Source organism: Geospiza fortis, unplaced genomic scaffold, assembly GCF_000277835.1.
Source record: "Geospiza fortis unplaced genomic scaffold, GeoFor_1.0 scaffold98, whole genome shotgun sequence".
NCBI lineage: Eukaryota > Metazoa > Chordata > Aves > Passeriformes > Thraupidae > Geospiza > Geospiza fortis.
The window spans coordinates 6349849-6366429 of record NW_005054306.1 but is presented as its reverse complement, the minus strand read 5'-3'; the positions used below and the strand labels follow the sequence as shown (position 1 = coordinate 6366429).

Below are 16581 nucleotides of genomic sequence, written 5' to 3'. Positions count from 1 at the left end.
AATGGAAATATACTGGTCAATGCATTGTTGACAAGCTGACTGGAAAACAGCCATTATTTTTATATAGGGTTGATTTAATCAGCCAGCCACCTAGAGAAATGCTTTTTGGCTAGTGCCTTGGTTTCCTTAAAATGCAGAATAAGGAATGCCTTAAAATATATTGCTTTATTACTGTAAGCCATATAGTTTTGGTTTTCCTTGTAAAAAGTGCCCATCCAGCTGAATTAAAAAAAACAAAAAAAGCCAAAGTGTTTGTTTGAAGGGCAGGTACTTGGCAGGGAATGCGCCTGGGCGTGGGTGAGGGCAGGAGCCACAGGTGCACTCCTGCTGAGGGCGTCTGCCAGTCTCAGGGGAGCAAACTGCGAACCGAAACCAGTACAAACCGGGAGCAAAAGGAAATATTCATTCAAGCTGTCCACGTCAGACTGCTGAGGAAGCAGGCAGGTCAGTTTGGTTAATCATTGCCAAGACAGACATTCACCACTGATCACATGACCAGACCACATCTGAGATAAGAAAACACCCATCCCGAGCAGAAGGAATTGAAAAGCCTCCCTTATTTACGTGTTCTGGCTTTATTGTTTTGCTTCGACAGAAGAGGCTCGCACTTTGTTCTCAGAGCTCAGCCCAGCACAGCTGTTGTGTTGCTTTCCTTTTTCTGAAGAGGAAGTGAAAAATTCCCTCCATACCTGTGCTGGCACTTGAATGCTTAGGTTTCACTCCCTACCTGGGAGCCGTCTGTAATGAGCTCTCCGTGGGACCCAGAGAGGAGCTTCCAGCTGCGCCAAGAGTTGTTTCATTTTATGCCAAAGGAGAAGGGGGAGAAGAAGTCTGCAAAAAGCTAAGATGTGGATGGTGCAAAAATTGGTCTAAGGGTCTTGCAACCAGGAAAAGCAAAAGAAAAGCAGAAGCAGAGGAAGCAACAAAGTATCAAGATGGGAAACTTCTTCAGGAAGCACTGTCCCTGTTTGAAGCGTTACCTTCCCTGCCTATTCTTTGGGACAAACAGTGAACAGGAAGACAAAGGGGGCCAGGTCTTTGCCAACATTGCTGTGGTAAAACCTGACCTTGAAGCAGGACAGAAAGACTTAGAGAGTAAGATAAAAGAAAAGCCTTTACCTCCACTGCCTGGCCAGGAGCTAGCAAACATTTGCAACTTTGTGGCACTGTTCGATTATGATGCTCGCACGGAGGATGACTTGAGCTTCCGAGCTGGGGATAAGCTGGAAGTGCTGAATGCATCCCATGAGGGATGGTGGTACGCCAAGCTCCTCCTGCCAGAGGGGTCAGTCTGTCCTGGCCGCAAGCTCACGGGCTACATCCCTGCCAACTACATTGCTGCTGACCAGAGCATCGAAGCTGAGCCGTGAGTAACTGATGTTGTGTGAAATGAAATTTCTCTGTCATGTTAAATGGGTTTGGGACAGGTCATGACCTTTTCTCTTGCTGGGTACTGCCCTGCCACACTCAGCCTCTGGTGGTCCTAGAGGTGATAGCACTAGTTGGCGTGGGCAAGGAAAAGACACCGTGGTCACAGGAAAATAAATTACTGAAGGCAGAGTGTGGAGGGTTTTTATTTTGTTTTAAATAATTTCCTTCTGTGATATATACTAATCAGTTGTTTAAAAATCACCTGTGAAGATCAAGTTGGTTACTGCTGTGTTGGTTCATTATTATGTGTATAAAAACGTGTATCAGATGATACCCAGAGAGTGGAAATGTATGACCCCTGCTCTGAATAAGTGTTCAGCTTAACCAGCTGCAGTTACCAGTTAATCAGTTAAAGCAAGCTACCTTTACACCTTTTCATCTTCTTCCAAGTGATGGGTGAGTCCCTAGCAGATAAGTTTCAAATGGTTCCTTCTAGACTATGTGCATCTTCTCTGGAGGCAAATCTCTGCTCTTAGGATAAAATTAATGGCAGCGAGTACTGCAAAGGGCAAAAGTGGATGCAACAACAGACTACAGATGAAGTTATTAAATTTTCACAGAGTTTAATTATCCATCCCATCTTCTTCTGCCCCTTCAAAGCATGCCAGATCTTATTAAATATTCTGAAATAGACCAGGAATCCCACAGAATCAGTTACTTGTCTCCCTAGTAATGATGAGTAAGATCTGAATCAGCCTGGACTGCACAGTTACTTCTGTGTGTTGAAGTCAGAGTCAATGTTTGCTGAAATAGGTCTGGCTGCAGTTCCAGAGGTATATTTTGGAGAAAATTATCACTGTTTAAAGAAATGCCATAAGCGACATTCATTATTAGTCCCAGAATGAATGTTGACTTTAGAGGGATGGTGATGCAGCCTTTCAGTTAAATCTCATTTGGACCTGAAACATCATCTTTGACCTGATCTGCCCACTGTACTGCCACAGGCTAGGAGAATTGGCTCAGATATGATTATACTAGTCTTTTATCAGCTGTAGGATTTTTGCTAGAGGCATTTTAGGGCAACTCTAAGATTAATCTCTAACCTGAAGACCTTAATTTCCAGAGTTTGACCAGCTGTTTCTATTTCTGTATTCAGGCAGACAACATTTTCAATTGTCGTGTTCAAAAAAATTCTTCCAGCTGGAGAAATTAATCTGCAGGGAAGGCATTTTCTGAATCACTAGATAAATGGTGTTAGGCTCTAATTTAGCTCAGGTTGGCCTTTGCTCTCTTTCAAGAGCTAGTTTTCTTAGAAGTCATCAGATTTCTTCATGCTGTTAATACTTTGAAAGTAATTTTTCTCAGTTATACAACATCTCAGTTCCTAATGTCCTTATCTTTCTATATCTAGAGCTTCAAATACAAAGTTAAATTTGCCAAAGTGCATTGTTGTGTAACCTCTGTTTTTTCACTTGTTACTGAATCAATTTTATTGTTTTTAACTTTTTTTATATACCTTTCTCCCTTTATAGTAAAGACTAAGCTACAAGAAAAGTTTTTCTCTATAGATTGTTAGAACACTGGAGAGGAAACAATGGAGAATTTTTCCAGTTCTCAGATAAAGTAATTTCTCCCAAATGAGGTTTTTATTTCACAGCAAGATTAATGTGGCTTAAACATGTTGTCTTTTCTCAGATTTCTTTCTAAATCACTTGGCTTTAGTGATCACATATGTACAAGCCTGTCAGCCCACACACATATAACAATAGACTAACTGAGGTTAGATGGGACCTCTGCAGGAGATTTGAAGAGTCATCCCAACCAAACATGGCCAAAATAAAGCTAGACCTCTTTGCTTAGTTAAGCATTTAAAGTTGAGCTGTTCATCCTCAAAATGAGGATTTTTATTGCCTTGTATCAAATTGGAAGATCCCTTGCTACAATTTCCTCCAAGAATTCCTTTTCACCCACCCTCTGTAGTTTACACCTGTTATCCTAGTGAAACAGTAAGAACAAAGGTAATGATGGTTTAAAGAGCCACTATTTGTTTTCCCTAAAGACTGCAATTAGAAAAAAGTTTGTTCTAGCATCTCTTTTATTAAATTTAAAGATTAAATAATTGTCTCTACACAACTTGAGTTTATTTTCTCTCATCTCTCTATTTTTGGTTTTAATTCCCTTTGGTGCTGGCGAATTTTCATGGCCATGATATAGACATTTGTGGAAATACGCAAAGTTTCTAATGCATCATTGCATCCTGTATGGCAGGATCCTTTGTGGTCCCAGCACAGAACTGAAAAAGAATGGAAGACTCACAATCTTGTGTTCACCTGCCAAAATGCGCGTTTGCCATGTATTTGCAGTGTGGTTTTTATGCTTGCAATATTTGCCAGGCACAGTTGATCAACAGTCTTTGACTTAATTGAATGCACATTTTGTAGCACCAGCTAGCTTCTGTGCATCTGCAGAGACAACAGGAATTTTATTTCCGGATTGCATCTCCATCTCATTAGACAAAGAAACACTGGCTATTCTGTTCTGAGAAACAGACTTAACGCCTGGTGTGACTCTTAGGAAGCTTGGGAAGAAAACCAGACTGATCACATTTTTTAGCAGCTGATTTCAGCATGTTTGTGTAGAAACTATTTTAAAAATTGCATTCATATGCATGCATGGCTACTCCATAAAGTCACTGAAACAAGGGAATAGAGGGGCATGAAAGGTTCTACAGTGACAGATGACAGGGCCACTCTGTAAATTTAGGCAATAAATGCTTGAGAGGTGCTTGCAGAGTAGTCAAATTTCTTTTGCTTATCATTTCAGTTTTGCCTGTGACCTTCAAGAGTATTAACAAGCAAATCTATCTGGCCCTCTTTTATCAACATATTGACATGGTCTTTCTTATAGAGACAGTTAGAGATCAGATAGTCCATCTGACACTGTATTGTCAGTGCTGGCAGGGAATAATGCTGGGTCATTGCTTGCTCTCAACAAGTTCTGCAGCAGACCAGTTTGTCTCCTTGCTGAAGTGTCTGTGAATTTTTATCAGGGAGAAAGGCATGCCTTTTGGTTTTTTATGGTTTTTTTTGGTTGTTTTTTTTTTTTTTTTTTTTTTTTTTTACTTTTCCTTGGTAAGAAGGAGACTGAAGTAAAGCAAGAAAAAAAGTAAGAGACTTCTTTAGATAACTTCTTTTTTCTTCCTGGGTGTCTCTGACTGTCTGATATGACTGAGGTAGAGCTGATAAGGTGGGTCAATGTCTGGGGGAAAGGGCAGAAAGGATTTGCAATATCTCACACGGGGAAAAAAAAAATAAACACTATTCACAACACAGGCATTTTTATGTATCCTTGGCTATCAGAACTGAGAAAGAATGAGATTTCTTTACTGTACTCTCCTTTGACCAAAGGTTATTGGAAGAAGTTGTATGCTACAAGTGAAGGTGGCATTTTTTATATTTTGCTAGTATATTTGTATTATATAATAGAATCAAATTATATCGAAAGTCAAACACTTCTTATTTGTGCAACGATTTCTTGCTAAGAAAAAAATGTCATTTTCCTTCCTTCCTTCCTTTGGCTTAAGTTATCTCTTCATAGGTGGATGACTTGGATGAAATTAGTAACAATATGTGTGAATACGGGAAAAAAAGGTAAATCCATGGCTTGACTTCTGTCTGCTGCAATATTTCAGTCCAAACATGTGCTGCACAAGATGAAATGCATCCAAGAAGTGCACACCTGCTACAATGAAGTCTGTTTTGGACAGACTGGGGAAACAAGGCCTTTCATTTTTATATTTACCAGTAAAGCATCTTCTCCTTGCTGAGCTCTTCTAGCATCTGCTGTACTTCTTATACCAAAAACAACCTGTCAGGGGGACAGGTCATGAAGGAATTGTGTTTAGTGTCTCTGGAGACAGGTGTGTTCTCCTGGCCTCACCTGTGGTAGGGGAGACAAGGCAGTTAGAGGGTGGATGCATTAATCTGACAAACTATAGTCACATAGTGAACTTTCTCTTCATGAGAAGATAAATCTGGTACCATGAAAACATTATTTTATATTATATCTGACCAAAAGCAGACACAAATTATGCTAATGATATATTAACAACTGTGAGAGCACTTGGTGTTTTTCTTCTTTCTGTGTCACAGGTAGCAGTCAAAACCATGAGCCAGACAGATTTTTCATTTCTAAGGTAGTTTGAATGTGGTTGTATCTGCTGCATCCCATGAATTTGGAATGCTCTTCTTTCTGTGTTTAGACATATAACACTTGGAAAGCAAAAAATGTTATTGGAGATAGAATCACATAATCTAATTTGCACTTCCAAAAAAGGATGATCAGAAAGAATGACTTGACAAATACCAAAATCTGAATTAAAAGATAGATCTTCTTGGCAAAGAGTGTGACCTTCCTGTCTCTCTGCTCTTTTTTCTGTGTCTGTTATTCTGCACTACAAACAGGAACCATAGTAACATATTCACCTGCTCTTGTTTTATTACTGCCAGTTGTTTAAACTAAACAAGAAAATGACATAGTGCAAATTGTTCTGGACAAGAAATACAGCCCAGCTCTACAGTTAATTTTAACGAAGCAAAAAAAAAAAAGAAAACACCTCGCTATTGGAATGACGTGAATTCTGGTTTTGATAGAGGAAAGATAGATTGTTCTTGGAGGGGGCTCTCACCTGCCATCCTGATAGACCTGTTGTGTTTTTATTGAAAGACAGTATACAATCATAAAATCATAGAATCACTGAGGTTGAAAAAGACCTCTAGGAGTCCAGCCATTAACCCAGCATCACTGTGTTTGCCACTGGCCCCAAGAGCCCCATCCACATGCCTTTTGAGCACTTCCAGGGATGGTGATTCCACCAGTTCACCAGGAAGCATGTTCCAGTGCTTGACAATCCTTTTCATGAAGAATTTTTTTAAAATAACCAATCCCCTTCCTTGGCACAACTTTTCCTCTCTTCTTGTCATTTATCTGGAGGAGACTGACTCCCACCTCACAACAACCTCCTTCCAGGTAGTTACAGAGAGCAATGAGGTCACTCCTGAGCCCTTTTTTCTTCAGACTAAACAACCTCAGCTCCCTCAGCTGCTTCTCCTCTTGTGCTCCAGACCCTTCCCCAGCTCCACTGCCCTTCTCTGGACATGCTTCAGCACCTCAGTGTCCTTCTTGTAATGGGACAGTCCAAAACTGAACACAGGACTCACCAGGGCTGAGCACAGAGGGACAATCACTGCCCTGATCCTGCTGGCCACATCATTGCTGATACAGGCCAGGGTGCCATTGGCCATCATTCATTCCATATGTTCATGCCAGCATTGATACAAGACTGCTATGCTGAGGGAAATCTGTACAAATTCTTAGTAGATTGGGTCAAAGAAGATCATAGCAATTACTTTTAACTTTTTTCAGTTTCAAAAATATTTATCTCTTATATCTTATGTAGGTATTTCCCAGCTGGTGGAAACAGAGCCCCAGACCTAATCAATGAAACCTCACCAGTCAATTCCACAGTGAGCTTTTTAAACAACCGGCTGAAATCAGAAGTGTCTAGTAGGTTATTTTTGTCAATCTCCATAGTTCCTTCACCTTCTGTTACCTGACTCAGCTTTAACTGTTTCATACATTGACTGAATTTCAGTTACTATATGAGAACAATAAAGCTTTCACTGGACTGACTTGTTTTAGACTTCCTGTGAAGTCAGGCTTCTGTGGTTTCGTTGGTTCACATGGGACATTTTTCAAAGTGGTATTTACAGTCAAAATGGGCTAGAGGCTTTTTCAAGAGTGGAACCTTGGATTCTACTGAATACCTCAGAAAACTGAATGTAATCCATTGTGGTTTCTGTGTCCTCCCTCTCTCTTGCTCTCATAGCTCCTTATTCTGGAGCTACAAACTCCTGAGGACACCACCAGAATCACTACTAACCCTTGTACTGAAATAACTGAACTTGTAAAAATTGTTCATTGCTAAATGACTGCACAAAGTTCTAGTAGTTTGTTTGCACATTCCTGGAACCTGCCAAGCACAAAAGTCATTCTTACATTTTTTTTTGGTAGAAAAGGTGTCTATCACCAAAATACACATTTAGTATAAAACATTGAAAAGCCTTTATGTGAAGTTCCATCTTTTCTTTCAATTGATATACTTTATCCATGATTTTTTTGTGTGTGTGTGCATACATGTTTATACACACATAATATAGAGAAAGTTTATAAGACTGATATTTTTAAGATCATGCAATACAGCCCTGTGAGATGAGGTGTGTATTGCTAAGCTAGATCATGGTTTTTGATATTTTTTGACTTGGGAGTGCCTTTTTTGAATTTAAACAATGAAATACTGTAAAAAGACCATTAAATTAATTATTTAACTTCTTTAATGATGGTTAAGAATTCCAGTGCTGTCTTCAAGCACTTATCAAACTTTGAGTTAATTTCTCCTTATTTCTTAAATATTCAAAGACTATACTGAACATAGAAGTAAATGTTTACCAAACTGTAAAATGACGCAGTTTTTCAAGTGCCAGTACTATTTATACATTCATGTGCATATCCACATTCAGAAAATGTGTCTCTGCTCAGAAAAGTGGAAAGAGTTATGGCATTGTATATGAGCAGTTCATGAAAACTTGCCTAACTAAGGTCACCCATTTTCTGGCAATGTGGTTTTCTAAATATATATGTCTTTATCTATTCAAATTCTGAGAAATGTCTTGAAGACAAGAAACCTTGTCTTTATTCAAAATTAGTGTATTATACATTATAATCATTAGCTCCCAGTTTTCATTACCCTATTATGAAGAATATGGCAATGAATCATGTGAACACCAAAAAAAATGTCCTTAAAACACATCCTGCAAACACAGCTAGTTAGCTTTCCCTAAGGCTTGGTGGCCTTTACAGTGCCTTTTAGAGAAAAAAGAAAAAGAAAAAGTAAAGGCCACATACTGGTCATAACAACTTGATAGTCCTGTTTGGTGGGGTTTTTTTTCTGACTCAGTAGGAATAAACATTGTGCATGCTAGCATAGATTAGTTGTGTTTGAATAAGGTTGTTGGCAAAAACATTTTCCAGGTATTGTACAATGTTTCCCCAATAGCTGTCTTTGATGGCTCTCTGCCCAGGACAATACAGAGCTCTGCAGAGCTGAGTGATCTCTGAGCAGGTTTAGAACTGAGAAATAGCGACCAACAGTTCAGCCAGGCTAAGAAATCCTAAAGCTGGTCTCGTTTTAAACAAACTAGGTCAGGTATCTCTGTGAAGAATTATTGTTATGTGAAAAGCACTGTTGGTTATGGAAGACTTTCTTTGTGTAAGATTCTATCTGTACTGAAGAGATTAAGACATAAAAACATAAGAGATACCCTACAAGGTCAAACCAATGGCTCTCTCTAGCCCCATTGCTTTCAGAAAGGATTTTCTGAAAAGTGCACAAGCCCATCTACTTTCTTTGGTCTCTTACCTTTGTACTTCACTGCAGGCTGGAACTGTTGTATAAGCAAAGTCAAGGGTACATCACTGCCACGTCTAATTACAGACGTACTGTCAAGTCTGCTTAGAAGAACCTTAGGTGTTGACGCTGCACAACTCTTTATTTCTGTTGGTGGGCAAAGACCAAGCTATTAGGACAAAAAAACAACCTCACGAAAAACCCTCTCATCCCTGCGGAAAGTTTTATATTTCTAAACAAGTGTTTGGCTTTCTTTTTTTTTCTAGATTGTTGATTGCTTAGTCATGCGTGACACAAAAATAAAAAGACATGCTGAAAATAAATAGGCACAAAAGGAAATGGTAGCCCTGCACGTGTCCCTGTGGCATTCAGGGACTGCTCCTTTACAGATCTCACCTGTCTGCCCCCTCTACACTAATGCCTCTAAGTCAACCCGGGCTGCAGCCATCAATGACTTCACCCTCACAGATTTACCCATCCATTATTTTGCTCCCTACCAAAGATGCAGTGCTAAACACAGAATATGTCCTGTTATTATTCTGAAGACATTATGTTTCAACATAAGTCTATAGCAGACATTGCAAAGATTTTGATACTGACCGACTTTCCAGCGACATAGTTTAGATGATACAAAATTTACCTGCACTTTAATTTTAAAAGAGGTTAGGAGAGAAAATATGATTCATCAGACTCAGATGCTTTTCTGTAGTAAAATGTTGTGTTCATTTTCTTGTTTTTTGTTTGTTTTGTTCTTTCTCTTGTTTCTTGTCCTTTGTTCTTGTTCTGTTTATTTTTTGTTATGTAAGAAAGGTATGCATAGCAGAGAAAGAATATAATTTATTGAATGGTATTTTAAAAAAGGAAAAATATTATTACAAATTTGCTACATTTATTAGTAAATTAGTACATATTTATTACATTTTTCCTCTAACTTTGTAAGAGGAAAACTAAATTTTCAGTTATTTTTAAAACAATACTATATAGTATATATTTGAAGGCCCTTCTTGTTTTAAAACTTTAAAAATTAGAGATTAAATGTCTTTATATAAGAAGTTTGTCCTTCATCAGAATTTTTTTATATGTTGACATTCAGGTTTTCAACTCATATCTGTGTAAAGAAAACCATGAGTGTTATAAGCAATTAGAATGAAAATTTACAAATTTGCATTTTTTCAGTTCTCCACACAGGCTTAGAAATCATCTGGAAATAGCTTTTTAGAAGATCAAAATATTGATAATGAAAAAGTATTCCTTTTCCCTATCACTTAAACCACATAGAAAGACATACTCTTTTTTTCATGCTGGTACACTAATCTTAATCAATAAAAACTGGAAAAATAAAGCAGTGATTTAAGTGATGAGTGATAGCTCCATAAAGGATTGCACTAATTGACATTCCACTACTTCTGTGCAGAGTACTCTATAATACTTTACATTATAAATTTATCTGCAGTAGTGTCAGAAAGAATTTTTCCTTAGCTTTCTCTAAATAAATTAGACATATTTTTAACTTAATTAAATTTTTTTCCTGTATTTATAGAATAAAAATTTTGCAGCATAGCTTTTTAAATCTCACTGCAGAAGAAGAGAAAAAAAAGAGATTTAAGACTCACATGTGGGAATGAATATGTACCAGAAATTTCAGAAATGTTGAAAACTCACCAGCCCCAGTTTTCCTTTTGAAATTACTGATCTTTTCAATTAGTGGAAGTCTCTGTAAGGGAATACAGGAGGAGTCTTTGCTCCTCTAAGGGTGTGTGGTGAAGGGAGCCATACACAAGAGCACGCAGACAAACCTGAGGGGCACACAAGGAGGGTGGTGGTGATGAGGAGGAGCTGCTCAGTTGCACTGACAGAGAATGGCACGTGGAGTGTGGGAACATTTCTTTTTCAGGATTATCTGAGGACCTTGCCAACAATGAAAGGGAGGGAGACAAACATACAGACAGCAAAACTGACAAGTTAATGTTAACAAAGACAATAACCAGAAATAAACTCAGTCACACTAGCTGATTGTATAAGATTCTATCTGTACTGAAGATATTAAGACATAAAAACATAAGAGATACCCTACAAGGTCAAACCAGAAATGACAGGCAAACTCAGACTATGCAAATGATAAAGATGTAAACCTGGGGGTTCAGGATGTTATTCCAGGATAACAACTTGATTATAATAATAAGATAATTATGAGTTTTCTGAAAATGTGCAAGGAAAGAAAAGAGAAAATGAGATCTTGTTAGTACAGAGCTAAATGCTTGAAAAATCACCCAGAAACTTCCTGTGATGCTGACATAAATCTTTTGTGGTGTTGTAATCTCTTGCAAATGAAATCTGTGTAAGGGTCTTGGTCAGATAATACACAGCTGATGTGGAGTTTGATGTGCTCCAGCTTTACTTCTAGAAGTCAAAAGTATCTTTATTGTGTCATCCTTCACATCTGTCACCCTGAAAAGGTTAGTCTGGAAGGTGGAAGGCCCTTTATTTAAGTAATTTGTCCTCCCATGAAGAACCATTCTGTCCTTTGTCTTAGAGTTACCTGAGGATGCCAGACTTCACAGCTTCTTTATGAGTCCCTCTGAGGACAGTGTCCTGGTTGTCCTTCACTGAAAGCTGACCTGGCAGAGGACACAAGTCCCCCAGACTTCTGGCAATAGTCTGAGGTGTGAACCCAAGTGCATGTCCAAAAGAGAGCTCTACACAAAATGGATGAAGATATCTGCTTTGCCACCAGTGTCTTGGGCACAGGGGCTGTTTGTTTCTCAGGGCTTCTGTATTATTTCTGTACGGAGTTTCTCTTTGAGAAAAGAAAATAATTTCTCTTGAAGGATTTTCTCAAGAAAATCAATTGAGGGCTTTTGGAAGCTGTAATGGTTTAAGTGAATGCATGATTGAAAATTATCTTGTCTATTTGAGTTTCCCATGGTGTTAAATCAATTCATGTTATTTGTGTTCTCTGTACCGTGTTAACACTAAGGCTACCTCAAGATTTCCACTTTGTTCCTCGGTTATGAACAGCAGAGTTATTGCTACTTTTAGAGTATTTTATATCAGTGTAGAAGTACAAATGTATACAGGTACTACTAACATTGATGCAAGATTTTACAATGCTATTTGAAAGACTATGCAGCAGAAATATGGTCTCAGAATGTATTTTAAGTTTGGGGTTTTTTTTAAGAGGTGATTATATGGCTGTATTTCACACCCCAAATCTTAAAGCAATGGATGTTAAAGACAGTGGTAGCCTTTCATTGACTCCAAATGTAGGTTGTTGTTTCAGAACAAACTTTAAATGCAATGGAACCCTTTTTCAGGTGCAAAACTACAACAGAGAATAAACGTTGACAATTGACTTTAATCTCTTAAATGGGACTTGTGTAACGAAAACTCCAGAAAAAGCAATATGATATCACTTTCACCTATTATTTGTTTTCTCAAACAGAAGAACTTCAGAGTAGATTAAATAATACAGCGTGCAGATGACTAATATTGTGAAGAATGAATACAAATGTTAAAATTAATTACACAATCAATTACACAAACAGGGACTCACAAAATTAGATGAATTTATGGATATTTCAAAAAATTAATCAGACTGTGACTTGTTTCCTGTTGTGTAGTGAACCCAGTATTGGGTGTTATGCTAAATCACACAGGTCATGTCCTTGGCCTTATAATACTATTCCTACAGGAGAAACAGTCACTTCCAGTCATTACTGAGTGCAAGAGTGGCCAAAGGTACAGTGGTTCGTCATCCTGTAGCACACTCAGAGCAAATCAATTCCCATGTTTGCAATGTGGTCAGCTACCATTATCAACTGCTGAAAAATGAATGTAGTATTATTCATAATCCCTTACAACAGGTGACAGTACAGTCATGGCCCACTGTGTCCTTGTGGGAAAGGTTTACACACAAAGTGTCACAGATTTTTAGACTAATACACAAGTAATCTTGGTGTTTATGTTTGCAAGATAGTAAATTTGCTTTAGACTGGAAGAGGAAATGCCTGTCGTTGTGATGGGTTTAAACCAACTTAGTCACTATTGAATTTTCCTTTATCTAAACAATCCCACACAGTTTCTTTACTGTAAAAGCCTGTGGAGCCCTGACAGGCCCTTTATTTAGGGTGCTCTGTTTAGCGTCCTTTATTTAGGGCACAGCTCATTATTTATTACACTGAAAACAGTGGTGCAACACAAAACAAAGATATTTCTCGGACCAAAACCAGACTTTAGGGGCTCAGAGTCCTTTTTGACACATCTGTTGCCCTCTTCACATGAGAAAGTAATCTCCTGCATTTTCTTCATCTCTGCCCCAGTGATTTGTTAGTGGAGCCTGGGGCTTCTTTTGTGTCTCAGATGCACATAAGGTCAGTCTGCCAGGGTAGGTGGGAGTTTTACATTTGCAGCCATTGGGATTGTGTGGAGTAAGCTACTGTTCAGTGTTACAGTCCAGTTGTCAGTGATTAGTAAATTGAAACCATCTGTTTTTAAAGACACTACACAATGAAAGTGTGATGAGTCTGCTCCTTCAGTCTAGAAGCATAAAAACTTTTTTCTGGCAATAACCTTAATCTTGCTACAAAGAAATGATAGCAAAAGTAATGCCTCATTTTGGTGGTAGGCTCAGAGACATTCAGTCCCCAAAATATTACCTGTGTTTATTAAAGTGATATGTTTTCCATATGACTGAATTTAAGCATCTACGCACATTGTAAATTCCAGCAAGCTAGTGGCTATAATATATTAGAATCATAGGTTTAAATTGCCTTGTTTTAGCTAAAGGTCTCCTTTTATGGGGATGAACATATCACTTGTGTTCTAATGTGTATATTCATTATCAAGTAAGTATGGGATGAGAGAAAAGAAAAATGTCTGCTTTCACCTGAAAGAAAGAAGCAAAGAGGTTTCTCAAAAATCCTTCATTTTAGTTTTGTATGAAATCAAAATATGCCCTGAAATAATGTGAAGAGTATTGCTTGGTTTTGTCTTGTGTTCAGATAATTTAGTCATTTCTGAACAAAATTAAAAGAAAAAAAGGGTAAAATTTTGTTGGAACTTCTATTTGAAAATAGAAACAAAAAGCCTTTAAATTTTAAAATTATTCAAATGGAGTACTTTCCCAAATTAAACTATAATATTTTGTTTAGAAAATAGATGGAGAAGTATAATTTAATTCTCTTTTCCTTTTTGCTTCTATGCCTCTTCTCATATCTCCTCTTATATTCTGCCATTTCCCCAATAAAAATCTCTCAAGTCTACATAAATTTAGTGTTTCTGGAAAAACACCAACCACTCAGCTATATCTGCTGACAAGAACACTAGGAAAACGTTATCCAAAAGCCAAGAACAAAATGGGATCTGTTATTTTCCAAAACTGTATTTCACAGTGTAATGGTTATTCAAAGAAAAATTGCAATGTTGATCTCAAAGTGTGGAAAATACAGCAAAACTTAGAGAGTGTTACGACAGTCAGTCACTTTCAAACATGCAGACTTTTGAAAACATAAATTGGTGTTGCTCTGTTGCTTTGATAGATCTCTACTGTTTACATGGTGTAGAAATGAGTCTTTTTTTTACACAACTATTTTATATCCATCTATTCACATGTTCTGTGTTTTTCTCTGTGGAAAGAAAATCAAACTTATTCTATCCACTGTGAAAAGATTCAGAAGCTCCAAGTCCCACACACAATGCACACAAGAGTCTTCATTTTAGTTTGTGATAAGTTATTCAACAACAGGGTTCTGGGCAATGTGCATGACTCAGTTCTTTCCGTATGAAGCAAATTCATTGTAATTGCCAAAGGTTAGATGTGATGCCTGACATAACTGTTCCTGAAAACCTGAATTTCTGGTTTTACTTGGAGGGAGCTAGATTCTTATTGTGGTAAATAAGTAATCAAAATTGTGCTGAGTCACTGTACATAAACATTTTAAATGTTTTTTTAAATTTCAATTCCGAGCCAGGTACTCTCTGCAATGTGTTAAGATCTCAGATGATTTACTTATGTAGACAGAGAAAAGTGTTGGTATATTAATGTTTTTTAACAACCTCTCCTGACTCACTTTTTGCTGATAGTACTTTGGTGAATGAGATTTAAAGCAATGACTCCTAGACAACAAATACGTGATGAAAACTAATGTCAAATTATTCTTTTGGCAAGTACAAAAAAGAGTGGTGTCATGAACTAAGAAAGTGACAGAGAAAAGATCTGTGTAGAGCAATCCTCACAGTGAGAGTTAGTCTGTGAAATTGTTTGAAGAGATATTCTATAAAATTGTTTTCCCAAGTAGGACTGAAATGGCTGCCAAAGGCCAGGCTCCCTGTGGGAGCAGGGTAAGATGAAAACCAGCATTTGCTGAACAGTGCAGCAGCTCAGCAGCAGGCTATAGCCCTTGGGCACTGAATGCAGTGCTCAGCTTTGTCTCTTTTCTCATCATTGCCTACTAACTCTGACTTTCTTCTCTCAATGCATCCACTTGCTAATTCTATGGTTCTCTCAACTTTGCATTTCTACTGTCTTGTTTTTCTCCCTTCCTCCTGTAATGTCCTATGACTTCCTTTACCATTAGCTTTAAATTCCTTCTTCTTAAATTTTGTCCTTCCATGTACCCTTCAGTACCTGATAGTAAATGACAGTGAGGAATAAACAGAATTAAAAATGATCCCAGGCATGCCTGTAGAAAGAAGTAAGGAGGAAGGGCTCTGCCTGAAAATCAATCTTAGGTTTTCTGGATTCTGCCCAATTAAAGTCTGCAAGCCCTAGAGAAATCCCTTAATTTCCACTGTTTAGATTCTTAGGCCATTTATAGGAAGGTTTGTGTTTTTGAAAATGCTCTTGAAAGGAATTTTGCTGGCAAGTGTTCACCTTTATGGTTTACCCAGACTAAAGATTTTTCTGGTTTTGGTTGGTTTTATCTCATATGTTTTGGGTTTTTTTGGTTTTGTTGTTGTTTTGTTTTGTGGGAGTTTTTTGTTGGTTTGTTTTGGTTTGGTTTTCTTTGTTTGTTTTGTTTTGTTTTTTTTTTCCCTGGAAACTGTCACCAGGTTCACTGTAGACTATAAAGGGAAAAATTGAATCAGCCAGCGCTCGTCTCCCACTCTCTCCTTCATACATACACCTCATCGTTTGTAAAGCACGTGTTTTTCTTAGGTGTGTTACACCTGAAAGTCTTTCATCTATGCAGTGATATTTCCTAATTTTTTGAAAAAGCAGCTGTTGAAGCAATGCTATTACTTCATTAGTCTCATAATTAAAACAACCTAATATTTTCTATCAGAAGAGCTTGTTTAGTTGCTTTTAACTTTTCCAGGCTTTACCTGATTGTGTGTGAATTTTCCAGAATTGATTCCAGGCACTGATGAGACACAGGGTTCCTCTTCCTCTGCCTGGAAGAAAAAATGTGGCTCAGAACAATACAAGAAATCTTTTGTTCATGTACATTGGAGAAATGGCTTGATATTTAGTAGGGAAGATTGGTGCACTAAAAGTGTGTTCTTTTTTGCTATCTAAAAAAACTTTGCTTCAATATAACCAAGGCCTTGAAAATAAAATTATATTTTATATGTAGTAACTGGACATATTATTAAAGTTTGATGATTTCATTCTCTATTTTTGATATTTTGGGAAAACCCAAAGGTGCTTGGAGCCGTTCTGTCAGCATAGAGAGGACTTGCTGGTGGCTCCCTTGGTAAACCTCTGCTCCTGTTTCTGCACTATTCTTTACCCACAGCAGACTGCA

General features: G+C 37.7%; 1 protein-coding gene across 1 annotated transcript in view; it reads left to right on the top strand.

The window, feature by feature from the left end:
- Nucleotides 1-509: 509 nt before the first annotated feature.
- FRK (fyn related Src family tyrosine kinase) overlaps nucleotides 510-16581 on the top strand; it is a 46014-nt gene continuing 29942 nt past the window's right edge. The window contains exon 1 of the mRNA XM_005418436.2: nucleotides 510-1366. Coding sequence (XP_005418493.1) covers nucleotides 936-1366 — 431 coding nt within the window. The 5' untranslated portion in view covers nucleotides 510-935. The remainder of the gene's footprint in view (nucleotides 1367-16581) is intronic.